General features: G+C 41.4%; 1 protein-coding gene across 1 annotated transcript in view; it reads right to left on the minus strand.

Annotated features, from left to right (window-relative positions):
- RFX8 (regulatory factor X8) overlaps positions 1 to 14,460 on the minus strand; it is a 56,967-nt gene extending 42,507 nt beyond the window's left edge. Inside the window, exon 1 of the mRNA XM_021680294.1 lies at positions 14,343 to 14,460. Within this exon, the coding sequence (XP_021535969.1) occupies positions 14,343 to 14,414 (72 nt within the window). The 5' untranslated portion in view covers positions 14,415 to 14,460. The remainder of the gene's footprint in view (positions 1 to 14,342) is intronic.
- Positions 14,461 to 21,156: the final 6,696 nt, after the last annotated feature.

A 21,156-nucleotide genomic window follows, 5' to 3' on the forward strand; every position in this document is an offset into this window, starting at 1 on the left:
CCACTTGTATGTTCAGATTCCACTCCTCCCACTCTTCTTCTCATTCACCAACCTCCACCTTCAGACTTCCTTGCTGTTCTTTGAACTCATCCCTGCCTTGGGCCCTTTGCACTTGCTTTTTCCTCTGCCTGGAATACTTGTTCCCCCAGATTTTCATTTGGCTGGCTCTATTTCTCACCTTTCTGCTCAAAATGCATCTTCTCAAAGAGGCCTTCCCATGACTCCATTTTATCATCTTCAGATTAATCTTGCTATTGTTCCGTTTTTATTGTCTTACATCTTCCCCACTAAAACTGACAAGAGGGGAGGCCTTGTTTGTCTTGTTTACTGCTTCATCACCAGTCACTAGAACAGGGCCTGACTTATTGTAGGAACTCAAATATTTGTTGAATGAACAAATAAATGAATGGATGAGTTATACAGTTTTCATTACCTGAAAACTAAAGAAATGAAGTTTTTGTTTTGAGATCTAACTTAAAAACAATTTTTTAAAGATTGTATTTATTTATTTGACAGAGAGAGAGAGAGAGAGAGTGTGAGCACACACACAGCAGGGGGAGGGGCAGAGGGAGAAGCAGACTCCCCACTGAGCAGGGAGCCTGATATGGGGCTTGATCCCAGGACCCTGGGATCATGACCTGAGCTGAAGGCAGACGCTTAACGACTGAGCCACTCAGGTGCCCCTGTCACCCTAGTTCTTATCTGTGTCCCCCTGAAACCCTCCTCTTCCTTGCTGAGGATAAAACCTACTTTTTTTCCCCACAAAGACCACTTCCAGACCCTCTCTCTGTGACATCGACCCAGAGACCTCAGGACATTCACAGCCTCTTACAGCTGCTGAGTATCAGCCTTGTCATGCTGTGGGGCTCTCCAAACTGCCTGCTGGGTGCTCTGGGGCAAAGAGATGCTGGCTCTAGCCTTTCAGGGGAGTACGGGTCAGCAAGCGAGAGAATACATTTGCACAAGGAGAGTTCTAACCCCAACTGAAATAAGTCTCCTATCTGTTTGTTCCCTTCCTTAACTTCTCTGTTTTTGTTGATGTAATTTTTCCCTCTTTGTGATTGATCGATGAATAAGACATTTAAGAGGAAGAGCTGGTTGGAAGAAGAACATAATGACTTTACTTGAGGTTAAGTTTGAGGTTTCAGTGGGACAGGCTGGGCTGAGTCAACCAACCGAGGACCCTGCCTTGGAGAGGGCTTTCTGATCTGCCTCCTTTTTGATTCAGGCGCTCATCAGAATGACCACGGCAGCTTTGGAACCATCTCTGGGCTGAATCTCTCCTTCCCAATCTAGTCGGGGGTGGCTTTGGAATGACATTTTGTATAGATTCTATCTATTGGTAGCATAAATTGAAATAAGGAAGTCAAGAGGCAGAGATAATTTGGAGGGAGATTAAAAATTTAGATTTCTACATACTAAGTAAGAAGCACCAATGGGTCATGTAAGTGAAAATATCCAGTAGACAGCCTGAGAGGAATGGCTGGGAGGTAGGATAGAAAGGGCCATTGGAAAATGCCTTAGGAGGAGTCGCCGTCCATGGGGGTGTGGTGATAGGTGAAAGATAAAGAAGGATGAGATATTCTGGGACCAAAGGATAGGAAGAGAGCCATTGGTTGAGTCTTAGGAAAATGCCTACACTTAAGGGGAGGGAAGCAATAAGGAGACCAAGAAGGTGTCACTCTGGGGAAGAAATTGGATGAAGCAGTCTTAAGAGCTAAAGGAAGTTTCAAGAAAGAAGTGGCCAATTCTGTCATATTTTATAGAGAAGTTGAGAAGAACGAATGAAAAATGGCTTTGGCAATTGAGATGATAATTATAATGAAAAGTATCCAAGAAAATGAGCTGGAAATGCCCTTCTCTGGCCTATCATGGTGCCAGAGACTGATTTACTGCCCACATCAAAGTCATGTTGACATGATGTGTGTGTTTCCATCCTTAAGAAGGATTAATAGCAGAATAGCCAAAAAAGCCAGTTAGATTCAACTAAAATATGAATGCTTCTCATATTAATCAGACTGTGACTTATGACCAAAATACCTAAATGACAGATACTAACCTGTGATACCTTTTTTCACCCAAAAGGTAACAATACTGGGCATAGAAGAAAGAACTTTTCTTGATACAGATTCCATCATAATGATATCTGAAAAATAAAGGTTTTCTTAAAGATTATGTCAAACCACCGACATGCTTTACAGAAGCCACAGAATAGACTAGCTAATGAAGATCTGATTTTTTATCTGAGTTTTATCTATGACGCCATTTATTAGCTCTGTTGGGTAGATAGTTTCATACTATTTCATACACATTAGCTTTGAAACGGGTTTGCAAATGTTCTACTCTGCTTTCCCAACTAAGGACACTCCAGTCTTAGAGAGATGTGACAAGGAAAGCCTCCTGCTGCCTCCGCTGTGAACCTTTTTAAGGTGAAGGGGAGAGACACCCATGTTCCCTCTACAGAGAACCAGACTCGGGTTCTCACAAACCCAAGAAGGAAGTTGGTTCCCGCTCTGCAGCCCAGGCGCTTTGCTGAGCTGGGAAAATGCAGCTGCTTGTCTAGGCTCACAGCAGCAGGGCAAAATTTTTTCAAATGAACTATTACCCAATGTTTAGTTTGGCAAACGCTTTAGCTGTCTTCATTCCCTGTGGGTAGCAGGCCCCTTTCCTAATTTGGCTTCCATCCCTTCTCACTGATTTTCTGATTTCATGGATTTCTCCTGATTTTTCTTTATTTAAAAGAAATAACAAGTAACAATAGTAATTGAATGACAATTATAGCACGATGCACCTGATAACACTGGAATTTCCTTTTGCTTTAAAAATACATAGAGCCTGGGTACCTGGTCTCTGGAAAATAATTCAAATATGCTAATTAGGTGAATACTTAGAAATTTTAGTTCAAAGAATAATTAAAACAGTTCTATAACTCTGTGTGTGTAATTATTTTAAGTATTTCAACGGACATCTACATGTCTAGACATTTAAAGTGTTGAAACAAGAAAACACTGTGACTTTCATATTTTAACAAAATCACTAAGTAGAAACTAGTATTTGGTTCTAGTATCACCCAAATTATTCCAGGCACTAGGATTTCATTTGAATTATGGGAACTCTTTGGTAGCACTGATATTTCTAGTTTGTTTAGTTTTGCATTTTTGTGTCACCCATTTTGTGATTTTTCAAAATGTTTGTTTATTCTAACATTTCAAATAGAACAAAAATGATAAACCTACCTGGCACTTCCTCTTGTGCCTAGCCTCCGGGTGCCAAGATCAGGAAAAGCCAAACGTACAAGCTAAAAGAATAAGCCAGATTTAAAGCTGCAATTGGAAAATTTAGAAACGAAACTTATAGTTTCACCTCTTATAATGTTTCAGTTGTATTTCCCCTTTTTTTATTATAAAGAAAATACGCGTAAATGAAATTTGGAAGAAATCAAGACAAGTATAGGGACAAAAATATACCATTCAGAGGAAACCACCATTTAAACCTCAGTGTGGTTCCTTCCAGCCTTTTTTTAAAGATTTATTTTAGAGAGAGAACACATGCGTGGGGAGGGGAGGGGCAGAGGGAGAGGGAAAAGGAGCAAAGCAGACTCCCCACTGAGTGTGGAGCCCATCACAGGGCTAGATCTCAGGATCCTGAGATAAGGGCCTGAGCTGAAACCAAGAGTCGGTCTCTTAACTGACTGGGCCACCCAGGCGTCCCTCCCAGCGTTTTTTTTCAAGCCTCAATATGTGTGTATGGATTCTGTGGGTCTACATAGGAAACAACTGGTGTCACACAATTAGTATGTGTGCAGTTTTGCTTTCGACTTTCTCCCCTCCACAGTGTACCATAAACATTTCCCCTTGTCATTAAGAATTCTCTAAAAACAAGGGATTATTAATAGCTGCAAAAGAGTCCATCATGTGAGCTGCCATAATTTTACTATTTTCCTCTTTCTCCAATGTGATAGTCATTTTCACTTTTTATTATTCATTTGTTTACCTAGTTTTTTCATTTTAAAGGTTTTGGTAGCAAGTGCTATTAAAATATTGAACAACATAACTACTTCCGACTCAACTTCTCATCTCCCAGATATGTTTTTCATGTGTTTTGTTAACGCTAACATTATATTTACGATTAATTACATTAAAAAAAAATAGAAGCCTGTTCCAGCTTCCTAATTAGAAGAGGTTCGTGACATGCATGGTATCCAAGTACATGTCTATTGAAAGTGGAAATCCTGGAGCCTGGTGGAATTAGAAAAATACAGAGCATGGAAGGCATGGTGTTTTAAGCAGTCAAGTAACGATTTCCACTATTTTTCTCTAGTCCCCTCCATAATCATTCAGCTTCTGCTTTTGCTTGGTTTCTTGTTACATCCCTCTTTCTTTTTTCCCTTTTTTTTTAAAAAAAGATTTTATTTATTTATTTGAGAGAGCATGAGAGATAGCAGGAGTGGGGGGAGGAGCAGAGAGAGAGGGAGAAGCAGACTCACTTCTGAGCAGGGAACCTGATGCAGGGCTCCATCCCAGGACTCTGAAATCATGACCTCAGGCATTTAGCTAAAATTGGGTTTTTTAAAACTCTACTAAGTCCTCAACTCAAATCACTCATGATTTGAGCTGAAGGTAGATAGTTAACTGACTGAGCCACCTAGGCATTCCCCCCGTCCTTCTTTTTTTCTTAACTTCTAAGCAGCAGGATTTGACAGTGTTGTGTAATGTTTCTCTTGTCTGGTTCCAGGCCCTACCTCTTCCTACGGGAAGCCACCCAAGCCCGGGTGTAGAGGAAGAAAAATGAAGGAACAGGAAAGGCAAGTCTTGCACAATTAAACATCAAGGTTATGAGGCTAAATTGAGAGGTTCCTTCAGGGAAGGGGTCCAAAATGTACAGATGAAGAATAAATGATAAAAGAAAAAGTCAGCAAGTCTAAAAATGCAGAATTAGAAGCCAGAAATTCCTACTTTCAACCACAGATTCTGAAAATTCCATCACCTCTAAAGAAAATCACTTAAAACCTTCCCTCTATATCTAGTTGTAAAATAGTAGGTACCCAGAAGAATTATTATAAACTATGAAGCAGGCTCAGATTCAAGGCCCTGGGAAATAATCTGGTGTTTTGGAGGGAGAAGCAGAAATAAATTGCCCAGTTGTCTGGCAGCATAATAATCTGCACATTTTATTTTATTGAGTAATTCTAACCCCAGACTATCCTGTGATTTCATTTTATGATCAGGTACACCACAGTTAAATTTAAAAACCAACTGAGATGATTATTTCCAAAAAATGTAATAAGTAAGAAATGTATATATTTAATATATGGACAGCTCACAGAAATTAATGGGAAAACAACAATACCCCAATAGAAAGTGGTCTGGTGATAATATGTATACACACAAGATACATATGACCAAAACACATGCAAAAGTGCTTACCTGCCCTAATCATCCAATAAGTACAAGTTGAAACAGCTAAATATAGTTCTTAACCAACAAATTTTCTAGGTTAAAAATATTAGGGATTTGGTTAAGAATATCAGGAACTACCATGAGCTGTGTATTGGTTACAATGGTCTAGAATCCCTCCTGGGGAAGTTATCACGTACAGATGGAGACTTATGGTAGAATAAACATTATAAACAACCGAAATTTCCAATAAAGGAAATGGTTAAATGAATTCTGGAACACCCAAAAAGTGTTTGGCACCATTTTACAACATATATTTTAAAATATTTTAGTGTGAAAATGTTTATGATATTCTAAGTTTAGATAAATCGGCATGTGATTATAAAAGTTAATTATTTCTTGAGTGTTTCCTATGTGCCAGGACCACTCAATTTTTTTATATGCATTCTCTCATTAATTTCTTAAAAGCATCTCATAAGGTAGGTACTGTTATTAACGTTATGAATCGTTTCATTTTACAGTTGATGATGTCAAGGCACAAAAAGATGAAATAACTTGCCCAGGGTTACAACCTAATTAGTTGGATTCCAGGCTTAGTGTTGTTAAAAAGTATACCATATTGCAAAATCAACAACACAAGAAACAACAAGTATTGGCGAGGACGTGGAGAAAAAGGAACCCTCGTGCACTCTGGGTAGGAATGCAAACTGGTACAGCCACTGTGGAAAACAGTATGGAGGTTCCTCAGAAAGTTAAAAATAGAACTACCCTATGATCCAGTAATCACACTACCGGGTATTTACCAAAAAAATTTAAAAAAAAACAACCCACAAATTTAAAGGGATATATGCACCCCTCTGTTTATTGCAGCATTATTTACAATAGCCAAACTATGGGAGTAACCCAATAATGGAATATTATTCAGCGACAGAAAAAGAGTGAAATCTTGCCAATTGCAATGACTTGGATGGAGTTAGAGAGTATAATGCTAAGCAAAATAAGTCAGAGAAAGACAAATACCATATGTGGAATTTAAGAAACAAAACAAACAAGCGCAGGAAAAAGAGAGGCAGACAGACAAGACAAGAAACAGACTCTTAACTGTAGAGAACAAACTGATGGTTACCAGAGGGGAGGTGGGTAGGGGAATGGGGAAAATAGGGAATGGGAATTAAAGAGTATACTTATTATGATGAAAAAAATGATAAAAAAAATACCATATTGCATGCTGTCTGCCTATCCACCTGTCCATTCACCTCTCGGTCCACCTATCCATACATCAATCTTTCAATCCATTCATCCACATAATATCTATCCAACAGGATGAGACATGAACACAACAGACAACAGATAGCAAAGTGAATTGTGAGACACACATCTTAGGGGACTTGTACCCTCAGGCATTTAGCTAAAATTGGGTTTTTTTAAAACTCTAATAAGTCTTCAACTCAAATCACTCATGATGGAATAGAGAGAGGAGGAGGTCTAAGGGGATTTCTTGTGGCAAGATGACCTTTTACCTGTGAAGGGTTGTGGGACAGAGTGTGGCTCAATCAGCTCAGGCCTAGCAGAGGAGGATTCACAGATACACTTGAATTCTTTTTTTTTTTTTTTAAAGATTTTATTTATTCATTTGAGAGAGAATGAGATAGAGAGAGAGCATGAGAGGGGGGAGGGTCAGAGGGAGAAGCAGACTCCCCGCCGAGCAGGGAGCCCGTTGCGGGACTTGATCCCGGGACTCCAGGATCATGACCTGAGCCGAAGGCAGTCGCTTAACCAGCTGAGCCACCCAGGTGCCCCTCACTTGAATTCTTTGTGAGGCCCCTGGAGTTAGTGTCTGGCTATGGCATAGGACTCCTGATAGATTATAGACAGGCTGGCCAGTGCACTTGGTGGCAGAGGAGAGTGGTTACCACCCTGGTTTCAGCCAGCACACCCACACTCTGTTTAGGCCAAGAAAGGCTGAGTAGTTCCTATGGCCAGAAGTTGTCTACATGTGAGAAAGAATTGACATGTGGGAGAGCCTGGACTCTGCCCAGCAAAAGGCCCCCAGAATGGACAGTCAGGCTGCACAAAGAGCCATTCACCAACACAAGGAATGCATACTGGAACATTCCAAAGGGCTGCTCTGAAGAAGCCACCAAAGGGACCAGGAAACAAGAGTCTGCCTGGCTCCCAAAGTGTAAAGCTGAGCAGTAGGAACTTTCCAGCCATTTTTACTTCCCCTGCTTCCAGAGGGGTCAAACTAACCCCCAGCAAGTTTTGGGGAGGAGGGATAGAGAGGGAAGAAGAAGCCTCCATGCCTAGTTTTTTGTAGGCAAGAAGCCATCCTGGAGGAGATAAGAAAACGATTTTAAACCCAATTCAGTTTTGATGTTATATGGAACTGGACATTCTAAGCATCAGACTGATACCATGTGGTAAATTAAGAGTGACAACAGGGCTTTGTATCACCCGAAGACTAGAGGGGTCACACTTCGTGCTCACGTGCTCATTCAGGAGTGGAGGAATAACCACCCAATGAGCAGATTCAAAGCACCATGGGAAACGAAGACGAAGTCACTGTGTGATTAGTCCCTTAGCTCCTGCTGGTCATGTGTGTGTGCATGTGTGTGCAAACGTGCAAATAAACTATATGCGTGTGGCTATAGCTCTGGACAGTGAGGCTATAGCCAGTAATTATTCTCCTCTTTTTATAGTTTTCTCTAATTTTTACACTTTCTATAAAGGGATTGTAATACTTTTATAATCAGAAAAACATCAGTAAATGTTATTTTTAAAAAGGAAGTCAGTGTTATGGAAATTCCCTAATCCATGTGAGATATTACTTGCACCAAGAATGAGCACTACCCATCATATGCCCAGAGCTGCCAAAAAGAGCAAGAAACATTCCGACATCTGCACAGGAACTTGATGTGGAATCTGGAATCAACTCCATTCCCAGGGGAAGAGGGAGGAAATGAGAATTGGGTATTTTGTTGTTTCTCTTGTAAACATGCTTTGGGATCATATCCTTTTCCCCTTCCTCTCCCTAGTCCATTAGTCACAAATTCGGCAGTAAGGGTCCCTTCCCAACACGGGCTCCACTGAATGGCCTGTTCTTCAGGCAAACCCCCAATGAGAGCTGAAAGTTAGTGGTCTTGAAGAATGGATTCTAAGGCAAGTATTAAGATGAAAAATGCTAAATAAATGCCCATTGCCGCACACTGGAGTCTCTTTTTTTAACTTTCCTTTGGAATGCTCTGCAATGAGACTACCCTAGAGGGGACACAACTTACAAGGAACTCTGAAAAAGATTTTGAAAAATAGGCTTTAATTTCTTAGAAAAAGAAGTGGAGATCTTACAGACTAAATATGTCACGCTCAAGTCACACCGCTTCCATCTGATCAAGTTTCTGGGCAGGTAGATAAAGAAAATGCTGTAGAGCCAGGGTACCCAGGACTGGGTACCCCTGAGGAAGTGTCCCAGGCTGCCAAGTGATGAAATGGCTAAAGATGTGGGCTAAATGATAAGCTACTCGAGGGAATTCCTAGCTGGCTGGAAAACCTTACTCAGGGAAACCTTGCGAGCACAGAGTGTACTCAACGTCTTGTACGCACTCATATTGCTTTCATTTATTGAATGAGGGATAAGAGATATGCATTTCAAATACAGGAGCTTCAGCAGGTTGAGAAGACTGGATGACCTACAAGATTCAAGAAGATACTGGTAAACAGAACTGCAGATTGAAACTAAGAAGCTAAAATATAGGAATAAGGGAGTGGCTGCTCCTGGGTTCAAATAGTCACCTGCATAACGACAATAATCTGAGAATAATATTTTGTATTTATATAGAGTATTTCACAGTTTCCAAAGCAGTTTTGGGGGGTAGCTTAATTTTAATTCATGTGAAAAAATACTTAAGAGTTATTTTTGTTGACCACAAGCTTAAAATGAAACCAACAGAGTAACATGGAAGGATAAAAGCCAATAGTAGCCCACCCCCTCCCAATAAAAGTAAGAGCCCCTATCATCTGAGCGCTCCTAAGGCACTGGGTTGTACCCTTGGGGCTACCTACCTTTTAAGAAGACATCGGTAAATTGAAGTCATAATGAAACAAGTGGGCAGGAAGGTAAAAATTTGGGAGCTGAGGAATATTCAGTGTGGAGAAGGGAAGATAAGGAGATGTAAAAAATTGGTTCAAATATTTGAACAGCTGCTATATTAGAAGATTCTCCTACATATTTTAGTATTATCAAAAGTGCAGGATTTCCACCAATGACTTTGTTTCAGGGATGAAGATTTTGGCTAGAGGAGTGGATCTTAAAATGTCAATGTTTTGGAAACAACATTGGAATCCACAGAATTGCTTGTGGGAGGGTAACCTGGAGCAGCCACTTTGGAAAATAGTTTGGCCCCATCCCCAGATATCATAGTTGCACACCCCCTTAGCCTGCAAGGTTCATCCCTGGACATACATGCCTAAAAAAGCATCTTCATGTGTACAGCAGGAAATATGCACGTGAATATTCACAACAGCAAAATCTGGAAACAAATGCCCAGCAGTAGGACAGCAGATGAGTAAATTGTGAAACATTACACAATGGTCAAATGAATCTAGATGAATCTTAGTACAATATTAAGTGGACAAAGACCCAAAGATGACAAATAACATGATACCCCTTTTTAAAAAGTTAGGCCACAGGGACGCCTGGGTGGCTCAGTTGGTTAAGCCACTGCCTTCAGCTCAGGTCATGATCCCAGGGTCCTGGGATTGAGTCCCACATTGGGCTCCTTGCTCAGCAGGGAGCCTGCTTCTCCCTCTCCCTGTCACTCCTGTTTGTGCTCACTCTCTGACAAATAAATAAAATCTTAAAAAGTTAAGCCACAAAAATTAAAAATATGCTTTTTAGAAATACATATATGAAATAGGTTAGACAAAGAAAGCCAAATACCATATGATCTCACTTACATGTGAACCTAAAAAACAACAACAAAACAAACTCACAGATACAGAAAACAGGTTGGTGGTTGACAGAGGCAAGGGGCAGGGGAGTGGGCAAAAGGGGTAAAGGTGGTCAAAATGTTAAAAAAATACACATAAATGCACTTAAACTCTTTTCCAAAAAAGCAAGGTAATGATGAACAGGTTGATGGTTCCCACCAGTGGGGCAGGGCAGGGAGATGGGATATGGGGCATCTGGTGCGATGGTTCATTTGGGGTGGTGGGTTCACAGATGTTTACTACATTGTTAAAAAGAACTAAATACCCAGATGGAATTAGGCCATGCATAGACCCATGGTGACAGTGTATCATGAACCAATTCAGTTCTGTCCATCTGAGGGCCACTGAAAAGAGGGAGAAGGCACAAAAAAACGAAAGACAGAAGGGAGTGATGGAAAATACTGAATTGGCATCATTGTGGCCTGGTCAGCAAGCTCCGTGTCACCCACATCATTTCAGCCTAAGCCAGGTGGCTACCCAAAGCGGTATGGTTCTGCAGGTTGTGAGCTGCACCAAGGTCCCTGATGAGGAGTCAAGCAGGTTTTCATCAGCCTGTGCTCTACATGCCATGCAAGATCCTGGGGCAGAATTAGGTTTGCCCAGAGGAAGAGCACAGAAGTGTGCTGCCCCATTACCCAGCTCTAAGGCTTGTGACCGTCTTTGTCCAGAGAGGGAAATTTGTTCTCATAAAAGCCCTAGCCAGAGATGTTTTCAGAGGAATCTTGCACTGGGTATTGAATTGGACTAGGTGACCTCCAAGGTCTCTTGGAACTCAAGGATATTTTTGAGGGAATAACAAGTAGAAAGAGGTCTGATTCACAATTCAGGAGACTGGATTGGACACTGTAGGGAAGCAAATTCTACCACCGGAAAATGTAGTGGTAAGTGGATTATTTTAGGCTGATTATTTTTAAGAAAGAGAAGGCTCAGGAAGAGCCTTTGACCTTTCCCCTAATTGCCTAAAAGAATTTAGAGGACTTGCTATCCTCTAATGGAGGTATCACTGTAGATAACTACAGTATAATATGAAAGAGATGTGGAAGACAGGGAGGAATTTAGCAAAATCTGTTTGTTAAAATTCTTCTTATTGTTTCTGTACGGCCCATCTAACATTTGTTTACCAAACATTTACTCTTTTTCATCATCCTATGAATTTCATTCCTTCCCTTTTGAAGTCCCACTTTCCTACACTCTTCTTGGGTCTGGATGGCATATAAGTCTCAATTGCCTGACTGCAAGGCGGGCCATAGTGAGCCCCCACACATACATAATTAAATTTGTTAATTTGTCTCTTGTCAATTTAAATCTTAGACCAACCAAAAGAACCTGAAAGAGTAAAGGAAAATGTTTTTCCCCCAAAACACCACCCATACATTGCAAATAGCTGTGTGATCCTCAGCCTTAATCACTGCTGGTTTGTTTTCTTGACTTCAAATGCTACCTGCTTCAGCCAATGGCTGTGACACAAGACAAAGCATTAAAGATGCCAACTGTTTCCTCCTCACCCCCATGTCTTTCCTACAGGCGGCCCTTGCCCACAGACTGTTACAGTATTGGGTACTGGGGCAGAAGGTCAGGTATAGCATCATGGGAAACACCATCCAAGCAGCCATAATGGGAAATCAGGAAGTCAGTGAAGGCAGTTGGCTTCTGGGAAGGGGCAAGGAGCAAGCCAGTGGAGAGAAGCAGAGACCCAGTGGTTTAGGGATATACCAGAGAGAAAGAAAAGCGATGCCTGGTGACTTAGAATCTAGTTGTGGCCTGTCTGAGATGGGAACCACCAGCCACATGTGGCTACTGAACATTTGAATTGTGGCTAGTCCAAGCTGAGATGGACTCTACATGTAAAGTACACACCAGATTTTTGAGATTTGGCACGAAGAAAAGAATGAAAAAGTAACTCAATGATTTTATAATATCGATTCCATGTTGAAATAATATTTTGAATATTTTGGATTAAATTTCAAAATAATAAAAATTTTCATCTTTTAAAATACTTCAAAAATGAGGATACTAGGATATTTTAAATTGTATCTGTGGCTCCCATTGCATTTCTTTAGGCAGCAATGGACTAGACTCTATGAAGCCCAAACTTTTTATAATAGGATTTAATGAGATATCCCTTTCCCTTTAAAAAATTCTCCTTTTAACTTGTTTTGATTTGGTGTCTATCTATTCCTAAAAACCAGATGGAGGGCACCTGGGTGGCTCAGGTCATGATCCTGGAGTCCCAGGATCGAGTTCCGTATCGGGCTCCCTGCTCAGCGGGGAGTCTGCTTCTCCCTCTGACCCTCCCCCCTCTTATGCTCTCTCTCTCCCTCTCTCATTCTGTCTCTCAAATAAATAAAATCTTTAAAAAAAAAACAGATGGAAAAGTGCCTTGAAAATAAATACAACTCTATGATTGGAAGTTATTATTGTTAATTTAATAATGATTAAGTCCTATGATTCTATTAATTATTTCCATCAACAAATCCTACTGGCTCGGTTTCCCAAATATACCCAGAATTTGACCTCTTCTCACTGCTGAATCCCTGCCCACTCTTTGCACACCTGGCTCCTCTCGTCTCCCTGATTTGACCTCAAGGTCCTGAGGATCATCCTGGTCCTCTTTCCCTGTTCTCCTCCCTCTAGCTGTTGCAGCCTCCTTGCTGCTTGTGCTCCTTCTTCCCTCAGGGCCTTTGCACTGGCACTGTTCTTTGTTCATATCCACATACTCACTGCCTATCTCTTCAAAGTCTGGACTCAAATGTTACTTCTGAGGGAGGCCTTCCCTGTTTGCCTTCCCTAAAATGACAACTCTTACACACACACACACCTCTTATCTCCTGCTCTATTATTCCCCTTAGCATTTATACTATCTCATATACTATGTATTTTATCTTACGTATCAGTCTCCTTCAACTATAATAAATTTAGTAAGGGCAGGAATTTTTCTCTGTCTTGCTCATTATTGTATTCCCAGCTTCTAAAACAGTGCCGGGCACAGAGCAGCTGCTCAATAAATATTTGTTGTATGTGGAGGATCTCAGCAGACTATTCTTGTGCTAATAAGTGTTTGCTGGGGGCGCCTGGGTTGCTCAGTCATTAAGCATCTGCCTTCAGCTCAGGTCATGGACCCAGGGCCCTGGGATCTAGCCCCACAATCGGGCTCCCTGCTCTGCAGGGGGCCTGCCTCTCCCTCTCCCACTCCCCCTGCTTGTGTTTCCTCTCTCGCTGTGTCTCTGTCAAATAAATAAGTAAAATCTTTAAAAAAGAAAAAAGTGTTTGCTGTATCTTATATGGTCTACACAAAGTTCCTGACAGAGCTCTTAACCTCCAGAGGAGATATTTAAGAGCCAGTGAATTCTCTAAGTACAACCAAATTGTAGGAAGCACCAGCTCTCTGACACAAGTGGCTCTTGGAGTTCGTGTGGTGCTACGTGTTGGCATTTCTGTTTGAAGACTTATTTATTTGAGAGAGAGAACATGCTTGAGCGGGAGGGGCAGAGGGACAGGGAGAGAGAATCTGGAGCAGACTCTCCACTGAGCATGGAGCCCAACATGGCGCTCGATCTCACGACCCTGAGACCGCGACCTGAGCCAAGATCAAGAGTCAGACTTAATCGACTGCACCACCCATGCACCCCAAGTGTTGGCATTTCTATGCAGGGAATAATGGTCCAGAAAACCTGGCTGAGTTTTTGGAATATTTGGAGGTGCCATAGTTGTACTTTCTTAGACACCATCCATTCCTTACCTTTCCTGGCCCTTCACTATGAAGTGTGGACAAAGGACAGAATGGATTTTCAAGGAAGATGAAGGAGTATATTAGCCATCTGGTTGGCTTCCCAGAGTGAAGGCAATTATTCCCACTGAGAACTCATTAGACCCAAATAAATTTTAATATTTCCTCATCAATTCACTTGCATATTTTTTTTTTTTCTCAGTGAGCGCTGTATTTTTATCTTCACATCCTACCTTCCCAAATGTGGCTGGGTTGACTTGGTCCTGAGCATTTTGACCACAGGTCTCCACATAAATCTCATACATCAGGCAGCGAGGCACACTGTACCCTTCACAGATACAGAAATTGTCAACCAACCTGGGGGGAGAGGAAGACAAGGCAGAGGAAATTGGCATCAGTTTCTCTAGGGCAGAACATTTTGATCCAAGGAAATGAAACCTGTTTAAGTTATTGAATGCAAAGGCTCACCAATCATCATCAATAATGTACCTTTTTGTTCTTAGCCCAGACTTAAGTATTTTGATTGTGGGTCTTTATTTTTTATTAAATCTTTAATTTTAATTCCAGTATCATTAACATACAGTGTTATAATTTTTAGATGTACCAGATAATGATTCAACAATTCTATACATGACTCAGCATTCATCATGATAAGTGTACTCTTAATCCTCATCACCTAATTCATCAATCCCCCTACCCACTCCCCTCTGGGAAACATCAGTTTGTTTCTTGGTTTGTCCTTCTTTATTTCCTTTGCTCATTTGTTTTGTTTCTTAAATTCCACATATGAATAAAATCATATGGAATTTGTCTTTCTCTGACTTATTTTGCTCAGCATTATACTCTCTAACTCCATCCATGTTGTTGTAAATGGCAAGATTTCATTCTTTTTTATGGCTGAATAATATTCCATTTGTATATATACCACATCTTCTTTATCCATTCATCTATGATGAATACTTGGGCTGCTTCCATAGTTTGGCTATTGTAAATAATGCTGCAATAAACAGGAGTGTATGTATCCTTTTGAATTAGTGTTTTTGTATTTTTGGGGTAAATACCCAGTAGTGTGCTTACTGGATCATAGGGGAGCTCTATTTTTAACTTTTTGAGGAACCTCCATACCGTTTTCCACAGTGGCTGTACCAGTTTGCATTCTGATTATGGGTCTTAAGATAATCAACATGGTGGGTTTTTATTGTTGTTTTGTTTTGTTTGTTTTTTGGTCTGTTTTTGTTTTTGGCATGTAGGCATATTAAAAAGAAGCCCAAATTATTGGCTCAGCAGACACTGTTTTATGTCCTATTGTAAAGGTTGTAGCCAAGAGCTCTTTAGCTATAAAGTGAGGATTATTTACTTGATATATCACCCCTGCAGACTTGCCAGTCCCTATGTGCTTGTGACCCAGGGCACGTGTGCAACGCTTTGCCTCCCTCCCCCAGTTGTTTGCACAATTTTTAAACCTGAGTCATTTAGGGCAGGCCACAATATTTTGATTAGTTAAATTGAGATGAGATGTAAAATGCAAGACACCAAGAGACAGGCAGGACGCTTTCACTCTCCAGCTGAGTGGCATTTATATGTGATCTGCAGCATTTCAGGCCTCTGCTCGACGTGGGTTCTTCAACTGCTCAAGTGCTCCCACGCTTGGGGGGAGGTAGCAGTCCCTTGGCAATGAGGGGCTCTGCCTGTGGCTCAGAGCCCACAGCCAGCCCTGTGGGGATAGCTGTGTCCCTGTTCCAGCAACTGGTAGGTGTGTGGGGTAAGAAGTGGGGGAGACTGAGGTCAGAAAGTGTGGTCCACAGTGACATCTGATCACAACCCTCCCTTCACTGATTGAGGAGAGACTCTCAGGGTTCTCCTCATTCTTTTAGAGAAATATGCAAAGGAAGCCAATATAATTTTTAAACACAGAAGAATTTTTTAGCAGGGAATTTACCAATACATCGTCTCCTTTCTCATTGATGATACACAGCTTATTTTCTGGGATGAGGCCCGCTGAGGCCCACATTTACTTTCCCTGAGAGCTAAAGACACAATTGTCAACCCCATTGGCTTCCTCATAAAAGGAAAAACTAACATATGGGAGGTGGGGGAAATCTTTGGCCCTGTATACTGAGGTATACAAATTATCGCAGGCCAGGCAGCTTAAAACAAGAGAAATTGGTTCTCTCACAGTTCTGGAGGCTGAGAGTCCAAAATCAAGGTGTCAGTATGGCTGGTTCCTTCCAGAGGCTCTGAGAGAGAATGTGTTGTATGCTCTTCTCTTAGCTTCTGGTGCTCGCTGGACATCCTTGGCTTGTAGATGCGTCACACTCATGTCTGCCTCTGTCTTCACCTGGGCTTCTCTTCTCTGAGCGTCCTCCTCTTCTCATGAGGACACCAGTGATTGGATTTAGGGCCCAGCTGAATCCAATATGATCTCTTCTTAATTAATTACAACTGCAAAGACCCTATTTCCAAATAAGGTCACATTCTGAGCTTCCAGATAGATATGTATTTTGGGGAGACACTATCCAACCCAGTACCTGCCCAAGGAGGGGATTTTCCAAGGGTTTCCTTAACATCGTTGTGAGAATGTGCCACTTGACATACTTGACCATGGTTCAAATATAGCTGTTATAGTACCAATTATTTGGCTCAATGTTGAATACAGGATGATGGCTCTCGGTGGGGAGGGGAGTGGCAAATTCCTACAACTAGGTGATTTTTATATTTCTTTTGTTAAGAAACCACTCACTGATAGATGAAAAGCCTGTATTTGAAGTATCACAAAAGACAGCTATGCTTGGGGAGCTGCCACAAAATAGGGATAGATGTCAAGTTCAAACTCACTGTTGTTTATCTACAGCTACTACTGATTTAGTCATGGAATGGTCTCCTCAAAAAAGAAACATGCGAAATACTCCTTAAAATGAACTCTAGTTTAAATGTTTGCAAACCCTTCTTCCTCGTCACAGAAATTTATTTGTTCTAGGCCTCTATGAACTGTGTCTTTCTCTTTCAAAATGACATTACTGAGTCTGCCTGTTATCTGGGTGCACAAGTAAAGCCAAATAATACTATCAGGGAGACTAACAGTAAAGGTCTTTGATGAGTCTTTTCTCTGTCGCACACCTAAACACAGGGCTGCCTTCTGGCCTGAAGCCTTGCACTGTCACTTGGTGACTTTGCTGCTTTGATCCTGGCTGCACCCCATTTCTGGCCACATGCCTTTGGTGGTTTCCCCAAAGTCCCCAGCCAGATCGCAGACACTGGCCTGTGGTGGGCAGCCAGCATACATTAACTGGGAAAAATGGAAGGTTTGAAAGAAGGTTTTAATTTGTCCGGTAAGAGCATCTGTTCGGGGTCATGCCTTTACTTCAGCTCAAATAGTAGGTGCTTCAGCATTTAGTCTCCACATGCTTAGGAAATTATGATTTTTAAACAGATTTATTTACTTATTTTAGGGAGAGAGTGCATGAACGTACGGGGGCAGAGGGGCAGAGGGAGAGGGAGAGAATCTTAAGCAGACTCCCTGCTGAGTACTGAGCCTGACTTGGGGCTAGATCTCATGACCCTGAGATCATGACCTGAGCCAAAATCAAGAGTCAGATGCTTAAATGACTGAGCCACTCAGGCACCCCTATGAATTTTTATTTTAAGTAAATGATTTCTTTTTAAGTAATCCCTATACTCAAACTCACAACCCTAAGATCAAGAGTCACATGCTCTACTGACGGAGCCACCCAGGTGCCCCTTGAAATTATGATCATGAGTATTATCCAGGGCTTTGCACCTCACAGACGGACTTGTATTCTGACTCTGAGATACCTCCTAGAGCTTTTGTGACTAGAAAACAAGCACATGATATGCCTAGTACACTTCTTGGCACATGGAAGCTCTTATTGGTGTTGTTTTAGTGTCTACCTCCAAAATATTCAGAGGACGCAAGAAAGATGGCCCTGTTGGCACACTGGCAGCCCAGAAACACCTGCAGTAAATGAGACTGACTTTCAACTACATGTGGGTCCAAGGAGAGGCTGATGGGGTGCGGGGGGGATGTGTAGGCAGTAGGGTTGGGCTGAACTACTGGCAGGTGGAATTGGTTAAGGATTTTACACTGTGCCACCAAAATGTGTTTTGGTGATCCATGGTTATGAAGGTGTGGGATGAATCAGATCACTGAATTCCTTGCTTAGCTGCCTAAGAACAGTATTTACCAGGTGTCACCATCAGATGAAGTTGATTGCTAAGATCATAAAAACATTCATGATGTTCTCCTTGTTTTGAGTGATGGACAATCTGATAGTAGCCAACATCAGAGTGCACATATCTAGCCCTGCGATTCTCACATTTTCTGAGTGCTCCTTTCCATGGTAAAGAAAAATGTAATGCTGGGAGTTACACATGTTGGGAATTATAGTACCCTGATTCAGCCTGATCAAAAGCTCCTATGAATTCTGTATTTTTCAAAATAAATTTGCATGTCATTAATTTCAACAGTCTGCAGAAATTTTAAAAAGCCATACATGTGAGAGACAGGTATTTTAGGCTATGGCCAGGCTCAGCATACCTAGGGATTAGAGGATGCATAGTAATTTCATCTGAGGTCTGAAACCAGGGGTCCCACCCAGTCGACTTGTTCTGTCTGCACTCCCCAGCAGGGGAAGTCAAGTCACTGCTCTTCATCCCCTTGTGCTCCCCTCAGGTCTGACCACTTCTCTCTCAATTCCTACAACCCTTCCTGTCTGTGAAACGGAAAATGTCTATTACTTCTGTTTCTGGAGACTGTCCTGCTCCTTGCAGGACCTTCCTCCTTGGAGAATTTATCATGTTTACGACAGTAGCACTGAAGTCTCTAAGGAATGCTGAGGACCTAACTAGTGACTGGAAAATGAAGCTATGAAGCCATGCTGAAAGTGGAATGTTTCTGCCATGTGACAATAATCAGCCCCCTCTCTGGTCTGTCACTCAGAGTGCCTGGACAGCTCGCCCACCAGTACCCACTGCCACTCTTCTAGGAAACTGGTCTCCTTGGGCATCTTCTAACACCCTCCAGGATGCTAAGGCTCTGGATTACAAATTGAGTGGCTCTACTTATGTGTGTAGCTTTTAAAATATATATTTATTTTTTAATTGTGATAAAATATATATAACAAAATTTACCATTTTAAAATGTACAGTTCCGTGGCATTAAACACCTTCACATTGTTGTGCAACCATCATCACCATCCATTCAAAGAACTCTTTTCATTTTGCAAAACTGAAATCCTGTACCATTAAACACTAACTCCTCCTTCTCTCTCCCCAAGTACCTGGCACCTACCATTCTACTTTCGGCCTCTAAGAATGGGACTATTTTAGGTACTTCATACAAGTGGAATCATACAGTATTTGTCCTTTTGTGACTGGCTTATTTCATTTAGCGTAATATCTTCAAGTTTCATCCATATTGTAGTATGTATCAGAATTTCCTTCTTTTTTTAAGCCTGAGTAATAGTCCATTGTGTGTACGTATTGCATTTTGTTTATCCATTCACCTGTTGATGGACACTTGGATTGTTTCCACCTTTTGGTTATTGTGTATAATGCTGCTACACACCTGGGTGTGCAAAAATCCGCCTGAGTCCCTGCTTTCAATTCTTTGGGAGTACACACCTTGAAGTGGAATTGCTGGACCATATGGTAGTTCTACTTCAATTTTTTGAGGTGCTGCCATTTGTTTTCCATAATGGCTGCACCATTTTACATTTCCACCAACAGTGCACAAGGGCTCCAATTTCTCCACATTTTTGACAACACTTGTTATTTTCTATTTTTGTTTGTTTGATAACGGCCATCCTAATGGGTGCGAAGTGGTTGGGGCTGTATTTTTAATGCCAGTGTTAAGACTACCAGTACCAATGATCTTTTAAACATTCCACCTCATAGACTGAATGCCTAAAGAGCAGTCCTCCACAGGAAGTTATGCCCTCCTCACCTCCATTGCTCCACCTCCTCCCAAACTTAAAGAGCATGAGCTCTGTGTTTGAGAGGCCTGTAGGGGTGAGTAGGAATTCATGGCATAGGATTGGAATTAGTTTGGCTCACTGCTAAAATGGTCTACACCATCCTAAGGGATTTAGGGCACCTGCACTGTGGGCAGTCTGCATTGTGTCATTTCACAGACAACCTTAGGAGGCTGTCCAGGTATGTTTGAATCTCTAATCATTCTTTCAAGTCTCTAGAATATAATGCAAATCCCAGAAACTCTAATTTACTAAATGGTGACCTGGAATGGTTGACAAAGGCATCCTCATAGTTCTTTCTTCTAAGAAGGAGCCACTCTGCTGAGGGGTTGGAGTCAGTGAGTGTAAAAGAAAGAGAGCACTGTTGTGTAGTATTCTGAAAACTTAGTGTGTGCTCTAATATGTATCCTTTTGATTTTTTTTCTCTTATGCAAGATAAAATATATCAAAAATATTCTCTTGGAAGAAAAGGGTAAAATTTTAGGCCTTTTCATGTTATAATCACAAACACACCCTTCATTTTTCTATTTTGCTCACATAACTTTTCCAGAAAGTCTTTCCTGAGAAGTATTCCTTAAAACCTTTTTAAAAAGTAATCAGATATCTGCTATTTATTCACCTTGTAAAACTTAGGTTTTAGATTTTAGGACTGGTTTCAATTATTTTCCTATTTACGAAAAGCTACAAACCCATGAGTTCATCAGTCCCAGGGGCTAATGATATTTTTCTTTCCAGTTTTTCTGCCCCTATTTAAATAGCCAGAAGTGAATTTCACAAACAATGTGGAATGCATTGTTAAAGCTAAAAATTGCTTTGCTTTAAGTTAGAAAACATCCCATTCTGGATCTCATACAGAGGGGAAACATTTCCTCTCTTGGCCAACGCCCACGTGCCTTCAGATGTATATGTAAGGCCCCCCCCGGTGTGGGGCAATCTGGATTGCTTCCCGCGGTCAGTGTGACCAACAGGGAAGCCCCCACATGGAAAACCCACATCAGGAGGCCTTTAGAGTGTGTGTGTGTGTGTGTGTGTGTGTGTGTGTGTGTGTGTGTGTGTG

This window comes from Neomonachus schauinslandi, chromosome 10, assembly GCF_002201575.2.
Source record: "Neomonachus schauinslandi chromosome 10, ASM220157v2, whole genome shotgun sequence".
NCBI lineage: Eukaryota > Metazoa > Chordata > Mammalia > Carnivora > Phocidae > Neomonachus > Neomonachus schauinslandi.